Raw genomic sequence first — 15,003 nt, forward strand, 5'->3', positions numbered from 1 at the left:
GAACACTGAAAACTTTTGCAGCACCAGCTCGATTTATATGTTTTCCTGTTAGACTTCTAACGAGAGTGTCAAAAGATCCTAAAATATGGCTCCAGCATCAAAAAATATACGTCATTTCCTTTACTGAGTACACTAGTGGTTCTACAAAGCCTACACATTGCCCTACTGATTTTATGAAGCCTTATCTTAAGGCCACATTTAAGAGAAGTACAAGTCAACATTAGTGATTTTGTAATGATAATCTGCAGTCGTTACTTGTACAAAGTGCTGTTCTACTAAAGGTTTACAGATGGCTGTTAAGTCTACAGATACAGACATAATACAAAAGTAATTTTCTTCAAATTAAGCAAATTTTGCATGAAAATATTACAGCTGATAATAGAAACTAATCAAGGGTTGCAGCAGAAACACTACACAACTTGGGGTGGGGCGGGAAGCCACAAAGAAGGGTAGGGCCTTTGTTCTTTCATTTTGTAAAAAGCTAAGCAGAAGTTACATTTACCCTCGCACCTTTCCATCATGAACTTCTATTTTACAAAACAGTGTTAAAAATAGGCAGTTTGAGAAATTTTCAGTCAAAACACACATTAAGCGTTTTCTAAAAAGTCCTCACATTGTGTACCTGTGTGTTTATGGAAACCTGTTGTACTCTGCCCACCTGGGCTTTGGATAATGCTTATTGATTTCACAGTCTGCAACAAGTTCTGTGTCTTGCCTTTTCCTCCATTCTCATGGAAACTCCGCATTGCTTTCCCAAACTGCCTCTACTGAAAGGAATGCCCCAAGTCTGAGGCTTCAGTTTTCAAGCAGTAAATTCAAGAATAAGGCCACAGAAGGATGTTCAGCCTGAACAAAGTTGGACCTAAGCACATGTCCCTTCTTCCTTACCAAGGCAAATTGAGACCAAGCCAGCATTGCTCACGTGACTTGACAGAAAAACTGTTGAGTAGTCAGGTCTTTGGAAATATTTATTGCTGTTTCTGTACTTTAGTGTGTAATAATGATGTGTCTACATCAGTAGTCTTCATTCTTAGAAATTAAATCAAGCCCCTAAGAGAAAGCACAGAACTTAAAAGCCACCGTGTGATCAGAAATCAAGTTGTAAGCTGCTACATGGTGAATTTTGAGGGGTTTTGGCAAAGTAACCATTACAGTTGAATGATTAAGTTTCCCCTTGATACCTAACTACCCTTGCTGTCCTGCTGCTAACCTTCTCTTCGTCATAATAACTAGCTAACAGCATGCTTTATTAGTGACCTCCCAGCCCAAACGTGTGAAAAAGATGACCAAGGCTAAACTAGTGTAATGCAAGAATGAATTAATTCTGCAATAAATCCCCAAGTTTTGGGATAGATTCTATTTTAGGATGAAATGTGCAGTCAAGAGAGACACTGGTGGTATGAGCCCAATAATTTTTTTTTTGTAAAAAATCATTTGAACACATGGAGGTCTACTTCCATTCTGCAGTACAAATAGATGTTACTGTTTCCTCTGGAAAAAAAGTTCTAACTTGTAGGGATATTAACCTCTTGGAGGCATGTCAATATTTTTACAGCATGCACTGTTTAAGACTTGCTTGTGTATGATGTATAGCATGGACAGTTAATTTTCCTATAAGTCATAACTCATAGGACAAACAATGTGAGGGGTATTAATGGAAAGAGATCAACAAGGTTATTTCCTTTTTGTGGCTTTCTGCAGAGTAAAATAATGCGAAACTCATAATTCAGCAAATTAGTTAACTGGAACTATTTTGTCATTGCAAAATTGAACACTGAAGCTTACCTATCTGTGATACATAAAGATCCTGTGTTTGAATGAACTAATGCTGCTTAACTTTATTTCTCCTTTCCATTTATGCGCAATGGATGTAAACAGCAACAGTTTTGAAGAGGCAGTTGGCTTCTTTGACAGATCATTGCCACAGAATTTAACAGCTGATATGGATTTTTTCCCCTATTAATTTTAGGACTAGATTCCAGTTTAATGAACTAGCTAATAAACTATTTTGATGAAAAGCATATTCAGTGCTTTACCAGCATTCCCTTGCTCTTGTGATTAATGCAATTATAGAACCGTTTCCTTTTCACTTTCCCAAGTTCCACATAGACATGTTTTGAAGACAAATTAACTAAAGGTTACTGCTGCATGAGAACTGCAGCTGTTCTGCAGATGCTGAGTGTCCCAACTTCTTTTTGGCCTCAGATTACTCTCATTCAGAAATAAAACCTATCAGACTTCATAGCTTTCATTAATACAGCTTAAATTTGAGGGCTTCTGTGCCAATATGCTAATAACACACTTTTCCTTGATTGTTAAAAAAAAATTAAAAAAAAGTATTTCAACTTTTACATTGCATCAGCTGAAATTAAGTAGTTGAAATAATCTATAATAGCAGATTAGGCTTCCTTCCTATCTGAATACATACATGGTGACTAATGTAGCCAACTCCCCTTTAAAAGGGCTTTGGAAAATGCTGTTGTCCCCATTTTAGAGATAAGAAAGTGGAAGCAGAAGAGTCAAGAATTTAATCAAGCCCTCACACCAGTTGGTGACCTATGTTAGGCAGGGTTAGAACCAGTGTTTACATGAGACTATTGCAACAGAGTTGGTACCTATTGCATAAGCATATGCTAACCCATGTAGCAGTTTCCAAAATAATACATTTCAGTTTAGCTGCAATTGATTTAAGTAGATTTAAATTGAACCAAAACAATCCTAGTGTCAATAAAAATAGTTTACTGAGATTGATTTCCTAGATGGGGAGGGGTTGGACTGTATCTTTGAAGTGTTGCAATTTTTTTCCCCCCACTTATTCAAACAAGGCCTCAAGATCTGAGCAGCAACCCAGCAATCTATTTTATCTTTGCAGATTCTCACCCATCCATAAAATGGTATAAACTGGAATATATGGACAGAGAAGCCTTGATACTACACAAGAAAAGTAAAAGAGGAAGCCGAGTTTAAAAAGAAGCTTCCCCCCTGCCCCCCATGTTTTCAGCGTGTAAGAATAGTTCATTAGGACAAGTCAAAACACCAGTGACCCAAGCCTGACAACTCTGCTTACAGAGGCCTAAATAAGCTTTTCAACTCGGTGAATGAATTGCAGCATAAAGTAACGTTGCATGAAGCAGCACATTATGCTTTCTCCCATTTATAGCCATGCCGAAAAACATGCTTCAGATTATAACATTTCCAGAAAGTCACTTGGTTAGAACACCCTAAAAACTGCTTGGAGTTTGTTTCTTAGTAGCTAGGACCAAAATGTTATTATATAGGCTTTTGGTTTCACAAGCATTTTTTTATTTCACCCCCAAATTTCAATAAATATTAAAAGTATTGCTCCTCTGAAGCCATCACACATCTCATTTCCTATTTAACAACCTATTTTAAGGAGAAAGAATTAAAAGAACCCCAAGAAGCAAACAGAAAAACAGAGAAGGCAAGCAGGTCCTGGTAAAACAATTTCTACTTGTCTGACAGTTCACTGAACTTAGACATGCTAGAATAAAATTCTGATCTGTCCCAACAGCATCAAATCAATGAAACAAAACTGAGAGTGATCAGACTTGGGTGGAGCAAAGTACTAAGCATAACAACATTGTTAATCAAGTAGACTTTTGAACCACAGAACAGGAGCGAGTAAGAGTCATGCTGCTGGCTATTAACTCTCTGTTAACTACACTCACCTTGTTAAGCTAAAAACAACAAAAGTTTCCAGGGTCAACCAAAAACTTTACATAACCTCAACCACACTAGTCTCTCTCCCTGTATCAGTCCATCACATAGCAGGAGGAGGAGGCAAAGCAAGGCATGCTTCCAATGTCAACATGGACAGGATGCTTGGTATGAATGGTGATGGGTTTGAGGTGATGGGTTTATGTTAAGAGGAATAATAAGGGGGGAAAACCTGCCACAGACACTATATTTGCTTTGAAATTTTGGCTACTATGTATTTTGCTTTATCAAGGGCTTAACCTGAAACTTTTTTTTTTTTTTAATGTTACTACAAATCCCTTCAACACTATATTAGCTCAAGACTGATCTTTAAGGAGGACTGGGGAAGGAGAAGAGGCTGCTCTGGAAAAATCTTTTCAAATATAGATGCAGAGATCTGTGAGCACAGTTATGGCAGGATAGAAAGAAGCGCAATCAGTAACAGAGATAAGCACACTGGGAAAAAGTCTGATCTAGACACTCTCAGACCTGTAACAGCATAACTTGCCTAGTCTATCTTGTTTCTTCTGCTAGGTGAGTGAGCTAGACTGGCAATAGCATCAGTTTGCTGGTAAGAGCTGCCTATGCATAAGAATATTTCTTAAAACACAGTTGTGTCAGTATAGGCACAGACCCCATTTTTGCTGGAATAAGTATAACATTAAAAACCACACACACAACATGTACACGGGAACACAATCTTCCGCTATTCTACTATGTTCAACACTATACCACGAAGTACACAGAAGGGGCTTTCTTCCCAAGACAGCTTCCAATCAGTAACATTGATAAAAACCAAAGCACATACTGCTTCAGTAATTCTTCAGTAATCTCTTCAGTCCCATATCACATTTAGTTCCTGGGCAAGAACCAATGCTAAACAAGTCATTGCATGTATCCTGTAGAAAGTGTTTTGAATAAGTGAAAAAGCAAGTGTAGTCAACTGAAAAATATTTCAAATTTAAGACTATCAAACCATGCACACTTACAGATTCATAGTTTCCCGTGTATTTGCAGGTCACTCCTAAGCATGTAACACCAGACAAGTTGAAGGCAAAGAGTAATGTACAACATTGACACGCGGCAGGTAATTAACACACCCTGTGCCCTGTTTGCCACTTCTCAACTGTCCCATCCCTGACGATGTAGAAAGCCAAACCACTTTGCTATCTTCTTGCTACTACATTGAAGGGAAGAAGGATCAGCTGACAGAAGCACTGTAGCTACTGCCTCACATTTGTTACATCTTTTCCTTCCTAGCCTGGATTTCCTGCAACTGCCACCTCTAACCACTCAGCAGGCATCTATTATCTTACAAGCTGAGACAGAGGAAGCACTTGCACATTGCTAAGTAGAGAACCCTCATGCTTTAAAGCTGCTCGGCATACAAGATAGTCATCAAAACCACAGAAAAGCAGCAGTTACCTCAAATAAGCGAGACTGTTTTCCTAAGAAAGGTGCACAGAATTCAGCTGAAAGCACCTAGGTCAATGCCTGGTGTGAAACTATTTTATTGCAGAGTTCCTCCACTACAAAACAACAAGCAGCCAGCTGTGGGGACATCTGTCCAAATAACCAACTGCCTCATTGTAGCAGAACTAAGCAAGCATTCTTAAAACACATGCAAATAAAAGCAAGGCACTGTCAGAGTGTGAACTATATTTTACTTCTTTTAAATGTAAGATAAAGACATCTATGTTCATTTCATTAATCAAGTTGACAGCTTTAGGATCTTGCAAAGACTACATAGCAATTTCATGAAAAAGCACAGTTATCTTATAGTCACATCCAGCTAAGATACTACCTTGAAAATCTAGTATTACTGTAACGAATCACATAGAGACACAATAAAGTTAGCTACGAGCTTTGCTGCTACAACAGAAGCAACTTCGAAGTTTTTTATTCTTTCTCTCCTTTCTATTGCCCTCCACCCCAAAAGTTGAAAATAAAATTGTCGGAAACATACAACTATTATTTTTAAAAGGCAAATTGATAGGGCACAGGTGGAAAGCCTTCAGAGTGCACTAATACGAGTAAGAGTGAATGACTTTCTAAGCATAAACCCCAGTGCCCTTCAAAAACGCTTGTGCCAACAAGGCAAGCGTTGACTACAGAACTGCCCTCTGATATTCTGGTCACATACATACCACTTACACATACCTGAAGGTTGAAATTCTAACTTCACTGGCAAGTTATCATAGTTCAGCTATCTAACTTGATTTTAACATATTTGCATTACAGTCTGTGAAGCTGGTTAGCAGCAACTGTAACAGCTGAGCATGCAGTAAGTTGAGGGCTCCAGCCAGACTTATTCAACACAAGCCAAGGGAGAAGTTGGTTACCTCCAGTGAGCTTGATTAGACCCCCTCTCTTTATACAGCTGCTTGGCTCCAAACACCTCCCCTGTTTCTTTGGTGCCTGGAGGAGACTCAGCTGCCTCACTTCACTCATAGGCCAGAACAAACATACAGCTGCTGTTTCTCTAGCATGGGACCACACGTGCTTCTTGAGCAACTTTCCTTCAAAGCTTTTTTACTCCCTTGGAGTAAGTTGGGAGTAGAAAAAAGGAACAGAAGTATGAGCGTTTGGAGATCACACACACAAGTCATCACTAATTAATTTTATATTTTAGCCAAGCCACCAAAAATATTGTATCATATCTGAGTATGCTTTCCACCTTAGGACTATCACAACCCTTTGCAGAATTATCTTCAAGTTCCATTAGCTACCACTCATTAGCTGCCATTATCTGACAATCTTATGACTTACTTTCAAGTCCAAACTAATGTTAAATAACTGACAGCTTTGTTGTTAAGAAGAATCAGAGTTCAGAGACCTGCGATAGGTCCAACTAGACTTTTTTGCACCTGTTGCAACCTCAAAAGAGACACACAGGTATGGTTTTTGTTTCTCAGCAGTTGGAACCTGCATACACAATATCTGTAAGATGCCGGCACAAAACAGTCAATTTAGTATTTGCCAGTTGACTCATTCATGATCTGCATCTACTTTTTCATTAAGGCAGAACTATAGTCCTACAGATGGGCTGATCTGTAGCAATTCATCCCACAACAGGGGTTAAATCACAAGAAACACTACAGAGATGCATATTGTTAGAAAAGGAACTCTATTTCAGATTCAACAGAGGCTACGATATACGGCCTATTACTAGTTTCCTACTCCCTTTTCATCACTTAGTCCTCTTAAGAAAACAGCTTTAAACACTGTTTGAGTTTAAAACATTCCAGAAGCTACTTTGCACCTAACAGTGCCTGTGATCCACAAGAGTTCACCCAAAACAATGCAAAAGGAGGAAAGAAAGAAGGAGAGAGGAAGGAAGGAAAGAAATTATAACTCCTTTACTGATTTGATATAAATAGAGATGCTAGGGCAAGGCATGCCTAGGAGGGGTCTCTCTTGCCTACAATTAAAATGTTGATAAGTATATAACTAACACAGTAATATCTAAGAACTCTAATATAAAGACATAATAAAATAAGATGTGTTGACACAGAAAACAAACTGCCAGTCTGAAGTTGCCTGCTAGATAACTTGGTGTTTTAAAGAAAAAATCTAGTAACACAAGAACTACCAGTGCTGCTGAATCAGAACGAAGACAGGAAATAAAGGAAGGTAAGCTACACCTTCAAGCCTAAGCCAACCCTTCAATAAAGAGAGCTAGTAAAAATGCAAAGTGCATACTGCATGCTATATTTTAAGGATTCAATATGCCTCTAAGTGTGGGTCTCCAGAGGACATCTGTAGCACTGTAGAGAGCTTCAGGTGTGATCACAGTGGGATTTTAATTTAGATGAAGAGTACAACTCTTCCAGTTGTCCTGTTACCGTGTTTTGTTTCATACTACAGAGCAGACTCAGGGTTTATGAGCTGTACTCATTTAAGACTGAAAAAAACCTAGAGACATACTCCATGAAGAAATTTAACTACTTGCTTATAGGCAATCAATCCATGGGATCATACAATAGTCAGCAAAAAATAAAATCCCTACAAGTACAGGCACTGTCATCAGCAAGTCTATAGCACCAAAGAGCAAAACCATTCTCACTTGCTCCCCTTCTAATCAGACTATTGACTGCCACTTGCAATCCAGCTTGTTTCTGATTGTATGTTACTATGTTGACGTCTACTTGCAGTACCAGTATGAAATGTGATTGCTCTGAAGGTCAACAGCATTCAGAGAAAAAGCTAAACAACTCATTTTGTTTAATCAGTATTAATAGCAAAAAAATTTTTTAAAAAAAGGAAATCTGTACAAAGTCATCATTACGCTACAGAAAACATCTTGCCATATATATAGTATGAACCAAAACAGGGGTTCCAATATCTTTTAGGACAAGCTGCTGATAACCTGCAGATTTTCTTGAATACCATGATATCTAGAGCAGAGCTTGCCAGAAAACACACCTAGCAGCAAAAGGTAACATGTCAGGCAATACAAACATTCTGTCCTAAAGTAACAGAAGCAAAACATACCACAAGCACTCAAGGATTAAGCCCATAGCAGGAAAAAGGAAAAGCCATAGCAGGAAAAGTAAAACTTCTGATCGATTGCTATTGCTCCATCAGCAGAGAGTTGCAGTGTATGCACTAACAGCTTTGTTTAACTATGTTCCAAGAAAGTTTAAACAATGTAATGGTTAAACAGGGGAAAAGGGGGGAGGAAACCACAACACAACAGCCTGCTTACATTTGATTTTGCATGTAGAAACACACAGAAAAAAGCTGTGGAGTAACGTATTACTGCCTGAGCTCAATTTTTTTTTCTCCTAATGCTTACAGTAGCAATATCCATAATTCATAGTCTGAGATGTCACAGAGAACTGTGGCCAGCAGTCCTACCTTTTCATCTCAGTTCATCCCTGCTGAATTTAGAGAGTGCATAATTGGAGATACACATCTGACAAATCTAGCAATGCCTATTTCTCAGGCATAAGCTTTAATTTGTGCTGTCAAGTTTTTATATGAGTGGTATTGCATGTACTTGACAACTTTACAGTTAAAGATTTTCTATTGGCAGCCACTTGTCCTTGTCCAATAGCTGCTCAGCTTTACTTGGTTCAGCCCATGCAAAAGTCTTAGTCTTGAAAGAGACAGCTCATCTGGCATTCCAGCTAAGGAATTTGGTCTCCTCTTTGTCTCCCCCACATTAAATCAGGAAGTTAAAGGCCAACCAACCAACCCCTAGTAGTCTAGAACCTCATTTACACAACTCCTAAAGTAGAACACAAGGGAAAGGAAAGATTACGAAAAATATGCCCCTATTAACTTTAGGTTGGAAAACAAATCACTCTACAAAACATAAGTAAAAGCCATAATCTCTTTATTAAATGTTGAACTAATTAAAAGCATTTAAAACCTAGCTCAAGTGTTTCAGAAAACTATAATCTGCATACTCAAGAGTACTGCAGAATTAAACCTTGAGGTAGTAGCTTGGAAGTAAAGCATTATAGGGAACAGCGCTCAGAGAATATTTGTCAGTTTTATAATGTAACTTTAAAAATTCCAAGAATCAACAAATGTAGAAGCAAACTTCAGCATCCTCAAACACAACCCAAAATCCTGTAAATGCACCTGCCAGTGTTTGTGAGTAGACACCCTGACTTCGAAAAACTGAGGGGAGAAACTGCTATTAAGCCACTTGACTCACTTCCTTTAGCATAAACCTCCTGCATGCCATGTATATCCCGGCAGAAGCTCTCCTTAGAAGTCTTCTAAATGTTTGTTCACAGCACTGGGCTTTAGGTCTAAACGTTTAGGTTTCTTAAGTTGTCTCTCAGGCCTGTTAAGAGTCTTGCACCCTTTTCAAATAAAGACCTCAATTATTTTTTCTCATACCCAGTATGTTTGTCTGCTTCTCCTGAACAGAGCCAGTAGTTTCTCTTCTCATTTTATTGCTGTTTTCAAAGTAACCATTTTAACTAATTTTCACATCCTCCCCTTTCTTTTGACCAGCCTTGATGTTTATCAATGGGAAGCATTTAATTTTTTTATGACTGCAGTGGGCCAGTAAAAGAGATTTCCCAGGAACTAAGATGTGGCATAGTGTTGGCAAACCTTTGCTCATGTGAATAGTGACACGAGGGTCAAAAGGACTCCTCCTTGCATGAATAGCTCCTTTATCATTAAGCTGATGTTTCACAATCAGGATGGAGCAATAAAGAGTAAAAGTAAGGAACTGCAGAAGAGAGAAATTACTGAATTGCTTTATATTTGGCTTCAGTCTCCAAAACTCATTCCTACAGCAGGGTAGGCAAAGGTGTCATCACTGTAGATCTATGCCTGCTGCCCCTTCCTAAAGGAGCCCAGGACTTTGAGCCACAGCAGCAAGTAGCAAGGACAAGCCATAGAATTTTATCAACAGACAGATGTGTTACACTACTTTTAAGATTCTACAATGCTGATAAATATGGCACAATTACATAACGATTAAGTGTTTATGTTTGCAGATAGTCTACAGTGTTACAAGACATTTCTATTCCAAGGTAATTGTATGCAGTGATGAGAGATTACACGGTTCCTTGTGTCAATACATGGTTGTGGTTGAGAGTCTTTGGAGGCCTACATAAATTGTCACGTGAAGCATCTCTGCAACATTTTTATTTGAGCAATCAGCTTTACCCAGAAGAGCATGGGCAGGCAGCAACCAGCCCATACACTGTCCAGAGTGAGTCACTTTTAAAATCAGGGTCTACGTAGTATTACTCCACAAAGAGTTTAAGCACTTTCTTTACCTCTTATAGTTATGATCAGTAATAGGGTACTTACAATAATAAAAAACAAATAGATTCTTCACATAAGAGATTTCTAAAAGCTGTTTTTAAACAACTTTATTTTAGGTATTTCTCAGAACTGGGGAAAAAGGCTTTCACTCTTTAGCATATCCTACAATACTCAGCTTGTGAGTTTTCTGAAAGTATGTTAAACACATTTAGATAAACATTTATTGCAGTGTATTTCTAGTAACACATTGTGAAATCTTTATTACAGAATATAAACTTTAGACAGTATTTGACCTAATACAGCCCACTTAATAATCACTTAAACTGTTGGTACAGAGATACTAGTCTGTATGTGAATTGAGAATCTGTGCTGATAACCTACTTGTCTTTTTAAGTGCTTAAGATCACGCTACAGATCTAACTGTGTAGCCATTCCACACAGAGTTTCCATCATGCTTACAGCTAACTTTAGGCTCAGATGAACACACGAGCTAACCTGGGTGGGGAACAAGGGCAGCAGAGAGATCGGTCTCTGAATAACTCAGTCCTTGTCACCTTCCAGGCTGCTTCTGGAAACAAAATTGGTATTGTTAGTACAACTTGAACATTTCTTGGCATTCTTGCATATTACTAACAACCATTTAAAATTCTACAGTTGGTGATATTTCTTGAAGAACTTTATCCAGTGTGTTTTAAATGGGAATATTAAAAAGTACCAGTGAACTAATAGCAAAGCTCAGTGTGGCTCAGTAGAGTCACATGAGCATCAGTGGAGACTGCAGGCAGAGTGAGAGAAAAGGCTCCAAGATGAAGACTGAAGGCCATTTTGGAAAAAAAAAAAAAAAAAAAAGGAGAAGAGCAGAGAAATTAGTCAAATCATGCAAAATCTCAAGAACAAGTTCAGAGAGTCCATGGAAGAGGCCAGACACGGAAGGTCAGAGGAACAAAACAGGGGTTGGGGGTGGGTGGGGAATGCACGTTTTTCAAGTCAACAATATTCTGGATTGTAAGAGAATAAATTTGGAGGTTTAATATGAGAACAGGATGATCAGGAATTGCCGAAAGACAACAGATGTTAGTAATGTTTTAAAGATTCAGCAGAACCCAACAGAAGCAGCATGGATAGTGGCTGCAAAAGGACAGCTACAAAGCCTGTTTCTGATAATTCCATAGTAAGCTGTAAAGTGTAAGTCTTTATGTCCTTACACGATTCCCCCCACTCCATTTAGCTTCAGCTAGGCTAGATTTCACCCTGCCATCCTCCTCTGTAAGCCTTCTTCCCGTCACTTCTCACGTAGAAGTTGACTAAGAACAGAAACAAAAGTGCAAGTCTGGAAGAAAGCTGGCTGTGAAGTTTCCACTTACCAGCAAGAGCAAAATAAGAGGAAGGTAAGACTTACATTTTAGCTAACATGAGCCTAAGATGACAACAGAATATATATGAGGGATAATCAGACCAGCAAGACTGGACATGGAAAGTAAGGTATGATTGGAAGCAGCAGAGGCAAAACTGAAATATCAGGTGAAAAATCACATGAATATGAGAATATTACCAGAAGCTAACATGCACTGAAGAGGGAAGGCTCTCCACATTGTGCTGTAGAGAGATACTCAAATCAAACGTTTTGATCTGGCCATAGTTTGCCTTCTACTACTTTTTTTTCCTTCTCACTGGCTCTGCACCTATTGCACATTCTACTGTGTACTCTATTGTACAATCCATTCTAATGAACTGCCCAATATTTTTTCATTATCCTTTTGTACTTTAAGAAAAATATTTCTGCCACTTCAGGATTAATTGTGATAAGGATCATGGGGCAAAAACTCAACAATTCCTTCATACCAACATGAATTTTGTCCTAAATTGAGCAGAACCTAGATTCTGCATTATGTCTGCAAAAAGTTAAGTATGCCAGGCTTAACACACATCCCAATCCAAATAAGTTTTTTTTCTTAAGGATGTTAGAACAGGTTTGGGATATAACCTAGAGTAAGATTTCAGCAAGATTACGGAACAGTAAACGCATACTCAAAAAAGATGGCATGTCTTTCTTTTTCCAACATCCCTTTATAGTTTCAAGCCTCCATCCACCCATTCCACTGTGTACCACAAAAACACATTTAACAGGAAACTAAGATGCTAACTATAAGGACACTGCCACCAGAAAGCTCTGCTATCTGAAGCAGACAGAAAGCAGCCACCAACAGAAGAAAGGCGATTTAAACCACAAACTTAGGATGGAGAACTATATCGTCTTCTAAGCTTGCACAGTATCAATTACACCAATTACACAACTAATGAGCCATTTTCCCCGTCTTCTGTCTTTTGAAATATTAGTACTTTTAGTGGATTTAAAAATAAAATAATAACAAGAAATCCAAAACACTATGACCAGAAGATCCAGTCAATATAAACATCTCTGAAATAAACTCCCAAATGATTAATTCTTACCACTGGAGCCCCACATATCTGGGCAGCCTGGTTTTTCATGGTTCGCCATTGCTTGCCACCACGTTTTAATGGATACCACGTCCATAAAATGGCACTAACCAAGCTTACACTGCTCTACGATTTAATACATACTATTGATTAATAATTACTTTTGAAGAGGCATCCTGGCAGATGAACAAGATAGGACGATTATCAACTCCTTATGGCTTGGAAAAAAGTCATTCTCCTAGAGTAAAAATAACAGCACAAGAGTTGCAAACATCCCTCTGTCGAGCCACTCAGCCTTTCCCCCTGTCACCCCGCCTGACCTCCGGGACCCGCACCCGGACCCCCAGGGGCATTTTCAGTATTTAGTATGAAAAAAATAGAAAGAAAAATAAGAGGAGGGAAATCGGACGAAACAGAAGATGACCAAGGCGCTTGATTTCACCTTGCCTTCCTCATAACACAACATCCATCGAGGCAGAAGAAGCCACCGCGGGAGCTACAAGAGCTGCATTCAGGGCTGCGGGGTTCGGGAACCGCCGGCCGTGCGGAGCGCACCGCGGGCGCCAGCCCCGCCAGCCCCCCGGACCGGCCGGCCAAAACCCGCGCCAGCCCCCTGCCCCTTCATCACCGAGGCGGCCGGGGAGGAGGGAGCGCGGCCCCATTTAACCGCTCTATCATTAGGTACAGCCTGCCCGGGTTGAGAGGCATACCCACGCTCCCGCTCGAGGGGCAGTTTTTAGGCATCGGGCATTGTGAGGACGCACCTGGGGTCAGTATTCCCGGGGAGCCGGCTGGCCCTCCGGCCCGGCGGCAGCACGTCCCCGCCGGCCCGCCCGCCCGCCCAGAGCCGCGGTGCTTCCCGCTCCGCGGGCCCCGCAGCACCTGCCGCTGCCACCGCCCGGCACCCCCGGCTCGGCGGCGCCCGTCGTACCTGCAGGATCTTGTCCAGCCCCTCTTGGCCCAGGCAAGGGAACTGCTTGAGCAGCTCCGTCTTCTGCCGCTTGTAGTCCTCGGTAGCCGAGCGCCAGTGCGGCTCCTCCAGCACCTCGAAGATCGCCGCCCCGATGGACAGGTAGAAGATGATGGCCGAGGTCAGCAAGGGGCCCCTGTCCACCATGGTGCCGGCGGGAAGGCGGGTGGAGCGCGGCGGGCGGGCCGGGGCGGCTGCCCCGCGCTGCGGCCGTGGGTGCCCGAAGCCGCCCTGTCCTTCCCCTGACAGCTCTGCCTTCCGCGCCGTGCCTCCTCTCCCGGCCTCTGCCGCGTTCCCTTAGAGTCTTCCACGCTCCCCTCCCACTCCCTCCTCCTCCCTCCTTTCCTCCCTCCTCTGCTCCACTCCCCGCGGCTGCCTCCTTCCCCCAGTTTTCTCCCCTCCCTCCTCAGCAGCGATTTGAATTTGGTGCCCTCCCGCTTCCTCCCCCCAGCCGCCCGCGCATGCGGGGCTGCCGCCGGGGGAAAAGCCGGCGGGGGCGCCCCCGGGTGCTCCGGGTCTCACCGCCCCGGTGAGGGGCGGGCGGTCGCCGGGGGGCGGCGGGGCCGCGGTTGGGTCTGGCCACCGCCACCGCGCGGGGCCGCCTGGGGCGGGGGGAGCGGGGCCGCGAGCTCCCCCCTTCCCGCCCTGCCCGCGCGGCCGTTGGGAGCGGGTGTGGGGGCCGCTGAGGTGAGCCCGGCCCCGGGCGCCTTCCCCCTGCGCAGGGCGGCCCCGGCGCCGCGTTTTCCTCGCTCTATTTTTCTTGAGTCAAGGGAAGAAGGGGTAGCGTCCCTCAATTCTATTGTACTTTTCCCCTCGCGTTGCCGGGTTCAGCAGAGCTCCTCGTTGCCGACGCTGGAAGGCTGTGGAACGAGAACTGTGGCTTGCCTGGCTCCAGCGAAGTGCGGGGTGCAGGCTAGCAGGAGCTCTGAGGAGAAAAGAAGGGGGGCTGTCGGCAGGTTTCCCCCCTTTCCTGAAATGGTGCCCATCCCTCAGGGCACGAATTGCATCTCACTTTCTTTGTGCGTTTTCTACGTTCAGTAAATGTTCCTATGGGTGCCCGCGTATCTGTGAGTTCAGGAGTGAGGGACAGACCCTGGCTAGTGATTTTCCATGAGATGCTCAAAACTCCATCTGGG

At 41.9% G+C, this 15,003-nt stretch overlaps 1 protein-coding gene across 1 annotated transcript in view; it reads right to left on the minus strand.

Annotated features, from left to right (window-relative positions):
• The window catches only part of KCNK5 (potassium two pore domain channel subfamily K member 5), a 36,808-nt gene extending 22,607 nt beyond the window's left edge, over window positions 1–14,201 (minus strand). Inside the window, exon 1 of the mRNA XM_037405384.1 lies at window positions 13,829–14,201. Coding sequence (XP_037261281.1) covers window positions 13,829–14,014 — 186 coding nt within the window. The 5' untranslated portion in view covers window positions 14,015–14,201. The remainder of the gene's footprint in view (window positions 1–13,828) is intronic.
• Between the last annotated feature and the right edge of the window lie 802 nt (window positions 14,202–15,003).

This window comes from Falco rusticolus, chromosome 12 (assembly GCF_015220075.1).
Source record: "Falco rusticolus isolate bFalRus1 chromosome 12, bFalRus1.pri, whole genome shotgun sequence".
In the NCBI taxonomy this organism is placed as follows: Eukaryota; Metazoa; Chordata; class Aves; order Falconiformes; family Falconidae; genus Falco; species Falco rusticolus.